This window comes from Brachyistius frenatus, unplaced genomic scaffold, assembly GCF_029030835.1.
Source record: "Brachyistius frenatus isolate BFR_SWC_R1_liver_20210118 unplaced genomic scaffold, ASM2903083v1 Contig_399, whole genome shotgun sequence".
Classification (NCBI taxonomy): Eukaryota; Metazoa; Chordata; class Actinopteri; family Embiotocidae; genus Brachyistius; species Brachyistius frenatus.
Genome location: NW_027210998.1, coordinates 110,839 through 120,278, shown reverse-complemented (window position 1 = coordinate 120,278; position 9,440 = coordinate 110,839). Strand labels below are relative to the sequence as shown.

The 9,440-nt window shown below is 41.6% G+C and overlaps 1 protein-coding gene across 1 annotated transcript; it reads right to left on the bottom strand.

Annotated features, from left to right (window-relative positions):
* Nucleotides 1-520: 520 nt before the first annotated feature.
* LOC138636702 (homeobox protein OTX1 B-like) lies at nt 521-8,079 on the bottom strand. Its single transcript, XM_069724849.1, has 4 exons — nt 7,867-8,079; nt 5,425-5,603; nt 4,523-4,674; nt 521-2,520 (listed from the first exon to the last, which is right to left on the bottom strand). The coding sequence occupies exons 2-4, from the start codon at nt 5,519-5,521 to the stop codon at nt 1,723-1,725; spliced, it is 1,047 nt and encodes a 348-aa protein (XP_069580950.1). The 5' UTR covers nt 5,522-5,603; nt 7,867-8,079; the 3' UTR covers nt 521-1,722.
* Nucleotides 8,080-9,440: the final 1,361 nt, after the last annotated feature.

Sequence of the window (9,440 nt, the reverse complement as noted above, 5' to 3'; positions counted from 1 at the left end):
GATCAACTCTGAAGACGTAGAAACACAGCCCCCCAAGAGCTCATTCACATCCCACACAAACAAAACTCAACTCATTCCAGATCAGAAAATGCTCTTATCAATCATTTTCCATTTGGTGTTTTGAAAAAAATTCACAATTAATCATCTCCGTATTGATGTGGGAGTCAATGGGAAAAATAATCTGCATATTTTGAGGTCTAGTTTGGAGGACTGGTTGTAAAAATGATTCTTTTATAAAGATGTGAAACGTCGATAATTCTTAGTAATAAGATTCTTAAATGTTCTGTTGACTGAATAACTCATTATTTCAACTACAGTATACTAATGGGAATATGAATTTGTCCTCATGTTTCACAGCTGTAATTTCAGCGCTGGCCCAACTTGTTTGAGAAGAAAGCTTCCCTCCCTCATTATGACCGCTGCTCTGCCTTTGAGCAAGGCACTTTAAAGTGTTTCAAACCCAGGAGCGGCAAAACAAGTAGTTCCGTGAAGCTCAGGGATGTTGAACCACTAGAGCTGATGTTTATGACTCTTCTAACTGAATACCAACCTTTACTTTACGGTGGAGCCGTTTTTACTCTGAGACAGAGCGCATTCAAGAAAACCCTTTTGTGACTAACAGGTAACCAACTCGGCTCTCTGTTCCCTCTGACATCAGCACCATCAAGATGGCTTTCTATCGGCCGGGTGTCAAAGTTCACTAAAGTGAAACTGAACTTAACTAAAGAGATTTACAGCCACACAGATTTCATCCAAACAAATATTTTACTACAAAACTTGGCAAAGTTTCAGCGTGAAGCAGGCATCCAGCTTCCAGATGTGTGAGTGTAACTGTGTGATCCAGTTTACCTGATAAAGTATTCAGATGTCATAAATGACAAAAAAAAATAAAATAAAAGCTCCAAGTGACAAAACTCATTCAAAAATGATCACAGTTGTTGGTTTGGTTGGATCTTCACTTCCAGACCAGTTCGATCAGCTCAGTGATTCCTTTTGATGCCAGTGATTATCTGATCAACTCACCACACTGGATTTTCTCTCAAAAAAGAAATATTTCATTGGACTGCTCATTTTTTAACAAGACTTTATTGTAAAGACACGAATGTACATCTTTCAGATTTCAACGGAATACTGACATTGCGTCTCTAATTCACATTTTTTTTTTAATTCAAATAACAAAATCTTTCACCTAATAAACAAGTGCTGCAATTCAGTCTCCAAAATACAACACCCACAGGCTGGACGACGACTTTCTGAACAAGATTCAACTTGGAAAATCAAAAGAAATGAACATCAGCAACCTGAAAATCATAGCAGCATCCTGTTTTTGGAAGAAAAAAAAAATGGAAAAGCCCACTCAAGAGTCAAATGTATGATTTTTTGAATCATATTTCTGTCAAAATGTATGTTTTTTTTCTTTCGAAGAATGATCGCAGATCCCTCACTGCGCAATCGTGCAGCTTCCACTGAAATTGTACTATTAAAGGCTTTCAAAAGTTGTAAATGGGTCGGTCTGTCTCGGGTTGTGAAGTAGAAAAATAATCCTGGAGGAGTCGCTCCACTGATGACCACGGAGTCGAGCTGGAGGCCTGCCGCTCACCATTCACATCTCTCTCAGCTCGTCACAAATAAACTTTCTCAAAAGTGTCTCTACTATTAGTTTAAAGGATCTCCAAAAATAAACCACCAACAGCAAAAAGCAGAGAGGAGACACACGGGGAGTCACAGCACTTGGAAACGCCATGAGGCCTGGTCTTTGTAGTCCAAACAGTCGGAGGCGTTAAAGTTGAGTTTCCAGGCTGAAGCCGCCGTCTGCTCTTTGTAATCCAGACAGTCCGTGGAGTTGAAGGTGAGGCCGGGCGCGCTGTACGCCTGGTGGTGGTGCGCCGGGTGGTGGTGGTGGTGGTGGTGTCCCGAAGTCTGACCGATGTGGTGGTGCGGGTGTCCCGACATGGAGCTGCCGGTCATGGGGCTGAGCTGGTGCGGGTGGTGCGAGTGGTGGTGGGAGTGCATGGGCGCCAGGTACGAGCCGCACTCCACGCCGCCGAAGTAGGAGCCCGACGCCGAGGCCGGGTAGCCCTGGCTGTACGCCGCCGCCGTCTGGCTGTAGGACACCGGGTAGGATGGAGTTCCCCCGTTGGTGGAGGAGGACAGGGAGCGCTGCATGCAGGAGGCGCTGGTGGGGGCGGCGGGGTCGGGCAGGGTGGCCGGCGCCGGCGCCGGGGAGATGGGCGCCGGGCTCCAGATGGACGACACCGGGGCGGTGACGGAGGTAGAGGTGCTGATCAGACCGGTGGAGCCGAGACCGGCGGCGACGGAGGAGGAGGAAGAGGAAGAGGATGAGGAGGAAGAGGTGGAGGAGGAGGAGCTGGACACCGCCGGCGGGGTGAACTGGCCGCTGCTCTCCGAACCGGTGCTCTCTCTGGTCGGAGACGACTTCTTCTTCATGGGTTTGACCTTGGCGCTGTTGCTGCTCTGCTGCTGCTGCCTGCACTTGGCTCGTCGGTTCTTAAACCAGACCTGGTGAAGGAGGAGAGTTCGCAGGGTCAGAAAAAATAAAAAAGAGAAGTGAAACCTGACTGAGCCTTCAGGAACTGAACACCTTCTCCGGTTTATTACACTTCCCTCTCACGTGAGCCCACTGAGAGGCTCTGACCTTTGACCTTTACTCTCCCTTATTCTGCACTCTGCTAAATGGCACATAAACACGTTTCCTTTGGTCAGGTCACACTTTGTCATATTTTTCAGGTCACACCGGATCAGTTCACCAAAATGACAAAAAACAAAACATATTTTCACTGATTTTCATGCAGGTTTTTTTTTTATTATTCAGATTTGATCTGCCTCTGAGATTTCGACCCTGCTACCAGTTAGCTTGTGCTGCTTGCAGCATTTCAAAAATGAGATTTAAATAATTCAACAGCCATTTTATTTATAGAACACAGTGCTGTTAATCCACAAACCTCACTGTGAACAGTCTTAGTATTTATTGAGTAGAAAGAAGCGGGAGCGACGGATGTGTGTTCACTGTGGGGGAAGTTTTTAAATGCAGTGTTTTGTATTGGAGTCTCAATGTAAATATATCTCCAAACCTGAACACATAAATCAAGACTTTCTGCCCAGTTGGATCCACATAAAGGCACGTTTGTTTGAGTTTTTTTGTTGACGGACTCTTTAGGTGTTGCTGTATCCTGGTCTGATTAAGTTCTGTTCACACGGTGATGTTTACTAAAAGTGTATGAAGGAGAAGTTCCACTAACCTGCTCACTCATGTTTCCTTAATGCAGTGATTATTATTACATAACAAGAACTAAACTAAATGGTAAATATTTTAGGAAAAGTGCAGCATGACTTTGGAGTAAACTGCTAATCATCTACAGGGAATTAAATGTTAAAATGTTTGAATGAAAAGCAAACTGCCCAGAGGGGTTTTCAATTTAAAGCTAGCAGAAAATCCCTGACCAGTACTGGCAATTCAAAAAAAAAAAGTAACCTTTGGAAAATATAATTTTTCAGACCTGTTAAAATGTGTTGACATTTTTTTTTTTAATCAATTTTGGGGGACAGTGTAAACAAATAAATAAGAATGATATTGTTGTGTAGGGTCTGATATGTTATAAATGTTTTTATGAATAGCCATAAACGTTACCAAAATAAAAGAGAAAAAGTGTGGCTGCATTTTCACACTACAAAGATCAAAACACACATTTATTCTACATTAGTTGATGTTTTTTTTTTTTTTTTTGTATGTACATGAAACATGTTTATGACCATGACTACGAGCTCAGGGGTGTGCATAACAATTTTATTGATTGTGAAATACTTCCCGGTAACACTGATGGTTGTTATAATAATTATGGTTAAATAATCAAGCGTATTAAAAAATGATTGCGCAACATTTGTGCTGTGACGGTAATAGTAGTGATTCCTGGGCCTTGTGGGTGAAACAGTCATGTCCGCGGTGGTAGGAGCGGCCTGGCAGCAGCAGCAGAAAGCGAAGAGGCAGCAGCCATAATTGCAGCTTTAAGCCCAGCAGAGGGCCGCTGAAGCCGGACATAAAACCCGCCTCGGAGCCCTTTCCGAAGGAAAGCTCACCACATCAAACTCTGCCACAACGCAGCCAAACGCTCCCCTTTAAATCAAGGCTGGTCTCTACTTGATCAATAACAGCTGGACATCCAGTCGCTCAGAGGCCAATCGCGCAGTGGAAGGCAGAAAGTCCACCAGAGACACAGCAAATCATTCAAACCTCCCGACTCACTTCTAAATGTCGGGCACGCCTTGTTTCACTGTCGGTCTGCTTTCCAGCTCTCAAGGAAAATGTTCAAACTTAAAAAGACTTAAGAAGTTGGAAGAACAGAATTTCTTCAACTTTGAATATTCACTCTGATTTTCCCCAAGTATGAGATATATATATATTTTTTTAAAGTAACCAATGAATGATCATTATATCTTCTGCATTGTAAAATATAAAGTTCAAAACGTGCACATTTAACATCCCAGCCACACGTGAGTCTCTGACCTGCACTCTGGACTCCGGCAGGTTGATTTTCAGCGCCACCTCCTCCCTCATGAAGATGTCCGGATAGCGCGTTTTGGCGAACAGCGACTCCAGGATGTCCAGCTGCGTCCGGGTGAAGGTGGTCCGCTCCCGGCGCTGCTTCCGCGGGTTGCCTGGAGAAGAACAACATACAAATCAATACGCGTCATCGGTAACTCAGTCCGAGACTGGTTAACGTCATTATCCCTCTAAAAAGTTGGAAAGTGAATTATAGTCTTCGGCGGTGCGCTCGTGGATGTTGTATGCACGAGTAAATGCTGTTTTAAATTTCGATCATTTCCCATCTTAGCTCCTTCTGTGTCTTCAGTGCCATGTCTCCCTGCCTGCAGGAGAGTACTCGGAAAGAAATCCTGGGGGTTTTTATTATTTTTTTTATCAGCAAGACAAAAGTGAGTCATGGTCTGGATATACAGATCCCAGAGGACGTTTACGTTTTACAAATTCACATCAAAACAGGAACTGCACGAGGCCCGAAATGCGCCACAAGCACAATTAGAATCCAAATTTGAGAAGACAAAGACATTTTTCTCAACGCGGTCGATGCACACTTCAGTCAAATGCAACTTTTTCCAGCTTATAAATGTTTTAAGAAGCCTAACTTTTAAGGGGCTATACAACACCCAGACAACAATGGACTGTAGAAGTGTCCCAGTAAGACTAACCGAAATAAATATGATATAGGCAAACTATCAGATTAAAAAAACAACCGGCACTAAACTGACCGCTGACCGGCTCAAACAAAACGGATGTTTAAAATAAAATGAAAGTCCAGAATATAGAGACATTATTCTTCTGTAAATATTTAGGCTAAATGAGCATTTGGAAGTAGTTCGGTCCCGTGTCGTCCCGTGTCGGTCCCGTACCGGGGTATCCCACAGACGGGTGCAGCAGGTCCATGGCAGCTCCGCTCAGGCCCAGTCCGTTCATCCCGTACGGGGCCTGTTTGAGATAAGACATCATGCTCGAAGCACGGAGGGGGGACCGGAGTCCGGACGGACAGAACAGGTGCAGATCTCCGCTGGTCGGTTCGGGAAGTCGGTTCCTGCAAGAGACATATGAAGAAAGAATGACTGGAAAAATAGAAGCAAAGAGTCTTAACCACATAAAAACCTACCTGTGCTGAGCAGTACAACTTGTCAAGTGTACAGAATACGTCGCCTCTTTCTAACCATCTTTAATTTCTCTTAACAAACACAAACTCGGAACCAAAGTACAGGACGCAAACACGAGCACCATGTTATGGTGGAGGCCTGTCACTAATTCTGCCAAACCCGAGGACATTAAAGACTGAGACAGCAACAAAGCACTGAACGAACAAAAACACTGTTAGTCAATGAGATCTTTGAAATTACGGTGCCGATTTTAGAGAAAATAATTTAGGCGTTTAGATTTACATTCCTAAATAATTTCACAACAGACCAATGAAAGCAGCATTTAGTCAACTAAAGAGGAAATAAAATGAAGTTTAATCTAAGAGGAAGAAGATAAGGACATTTTGGAAAATGGATCCTGAAGTTGAAGGAACTTTATATAGTCAACATTGTGTTAGATTGAAAACCTGACGTGCAGCTGCGTGTCTGCTTTAGAGCACATTTAACTCAACGTGTCCCAGATACAAGTTTGGTCCCGACCGAAGGAGCCTCGAGGAAATTCAGCACGAGGATGTGAACTTTTGAGTTAATTATTTCAGAGGGAAAAAACAACACGTGTCCTGTGACAGAAGGCCTGAACTCTGCCTGCATGACGAGATCAAATGAGTTTGGTGACAGTCTCAGGACAACAAAGAATAATTACAAACTGTCACCAAACTCTGAACTCACGGGAGAAAAACCAGATTCCAAAAAGCAAAGATCGTCAAACCGCGGCTGGTCATCACAGCGGACTTCCTCAAACATCCATCAGCATGTTCAGCAGCGCTGCAATCACTCACATCTTCATTATACTTTAATTAATTCAATAGTTCACAATTAAATCGACCGGTGGAATTAGTCAGCAGGCCACTCGAGACGTTTCTCCCTCCCTGATAGCGCTGCTGGTCTTAAGTATTATTCCAAATGTATTATTTCATTCACAGACGCAGATTAAATCATCAGTAAAAAATAATGCATGTGGCCATTAAACAGTTTACTGTGGCTGTTTAAAAAAAAAAAAAAGATTATTGTATTCTGTCCTCTATGTTTCCATTGGAACTCATTTAACTGTGATAGATTACTTACAGCATCATTGTTTTATTTTTCTTTTCTTCTAAGAAGTATTTACTTATTATTCCTCTGTTGATTTGTAGGCTGTATTTTTCAATATACTTCATCTGATTTGATTTGATTACTTATCAAAGCTCCTCTGTAGTTCTTCTCATATGGGAAGAAGCTGTACATTTAACAAACGGAATAAAGTAAATCCGATTTGACATGATAAAATGTGAAACAAACCGCATCACGTGATAAATAAAAGGTTGAATAATTAAGCTGAGGAAGAGTTAGACAATGATTTCTCGAATTAGATAAAAAAAAAAGAGCATACTGTTCAGCAAATAAAATCATTCACGTATGAAGAATAATTCGTATTATCATATATAAAGCAGTTATCTTAATTAACAGCTATTATAATTCTGCATCTTTGATTAGACTCCTTTTCTTTTTCTGCAGACCTTCACGCGCTGCTGCAGCTTTAATAAACCCCTATAATGGCTAACTGTTCATATTAGTTTAAGACAGTGCATTTAGATAAGAATTTCCATAATCCACTGGGGTTCTTTTCGCAGGTAAATACTTAAATTTGTGACTAACAGCAGCTTTATTTTGTGTGAAAGGTGCCCCGGGCCTGATGGATGTGCACTGAGGCGTTAACGCTGCAAATAATGCGCCATTTATTTCCATACCTACAGGAAGGAGCCGAATTACACAATGTAAATGCAGCAAAACTGTGTGCAAATGACCTCCATTACAATTTAGATTAGATCCACAGGGTGACAATTAGAGTGACCTTATCAGTGAGGTAACCGGGACAGGAGCCCTGCACCCAAAAGAGATCCAAGTCCACATCATGAAAAAGAATACACGACTAATGTTTATTTTCCACGTTCTCATTGTAATTATTTCAGAAACAAGAAAGTAGTTTGATGAGGATTTATTTGATAATTTATTGGACATTTGTTTTGTTTTTGGTATAGGATAAAGGTTAATAAAAAAGAATACGAAATAATGTCTGGGCTAAAAAAAAAGAAGAAAGAAAATAAAACAGACTGACAGCTAAACACACTTGAAATACACAATACAATAGAATAAAACCAGAGAGGAGAGTCTCACCTTCTTTGTACTCCTTATTTAAAAATCCAGGTAAATATCAAACCAATGAGATCCGGAGTTGTAGAAAAATATCCACATAAAAGAGAGTTTATTCAGAGGTTTGTGGCGGCTCCGCTCGCAGCTGTTTCCAAACTACAACTGGAACATTTCAACGCAGAAAAATGAAAAAGCAGAAGTTATTTGAGTCATCTGTGCTCCTTGTCTGTCCAGCCAGTGTTGACGGATGGAGATTGATGCTCGTCTCGGAGGCCCGCGCCTCTATGAGTCAAGGAAGCACGCGGCTCCTCCGCTCCGAGCCAATCACGGAGCTCGGCAGCCGTCCGGGGGACGTGGGCGACCAATGAGGGTGCGAGCTTGGCGCCGTAACGCCCGCCCCTTTCGAGTCGGAGTCGCGTCACGTGATGCCAGTGAAAAGTTTGGGTCAGAAAGTTGGAGTCGGTCCGCAGCGAGAAAATAATGATTCAGGCGCTAAATAATGATATCAAATATATGATAACATTGATTCAGTGTTAATATTATGTTGTATTAACACAGAATTGAAGGACATGTCTGCTTATTTAGCTCTCTGTAAAGGAAAGAGAATAGCCTCCATGACGAATGTGTGTTTTTCTGCTATATTAATAAATAACAATGAGGATGTTTTGTTTTTTTGTTTTTTTGTTTTAAATTTTGGCTCGAAATATTTCTCTATTCAAAATGAATTCCCTCTTAACACAGGAGGTATATTCATCCCTTATGGACATGTGACAACTTCAACCAGCTGAGTCAGTTAAGAAAAAATATAAAATAAATATTGGTTCACTTAAAAGTATAACAATAAACTGTAATGCAGCAAAGCAGCGCTGCTGCTGTGAATTATGGAACTTAAATGGCCTTAAATTGAGATCAACACACTTAAGAAATACTATAAAAACGTTTCCCTCATTTTGTAAAAAGGCCGTGTCATGGACATCCATCTATATATCAATCGAATTATAATATAGCCTATACATATACTTTAAATACTGATGTGTCATTTACAGTTAAAAAAAAGCACATATAAAAATATTTTTAGCAAATCCAAAGTATGATTAATTACATCAACAAACACAACACAAATTTACTCACAAGTAAACAAATAAAGTCCATCCTTATAATCATGAGTTAAAGTCATGCTGCAATGACCTTTTGAGAAGTTAGGCATTGAGGAACTAAAAGAATCATAGAGGATCCTCAAAAGAAGAAAAACTTTTTCAGAGAAATTAAAATTAATTAGTAGACAATCTTTGTTGTTTTATTTCCTCTGAGATTGTCTGTGGCTGACAGCAGCAACGCCAGTGATTGATCACAAGTATCAAGATATCAAATGGACGGAGTCATTGTTGTTATGAGGGGTTTTTGGGGTCTAATCCCAAATTGCAGGAGTATTTTCTTAATACTGAACCCGTAAATCCAGGGATCAGGCAGCCTGAAGAGGTGTGTGTGTGTGTGTGTGTGTGTGTGTGTGTGTGTGTGTGTGTGTGTTGGAGGTGGTGGGGGTTAAGTTGAGAGAGGCTTCTCGTCTGTGTTGTCGGTGCTTATTAAAAGCATCATGC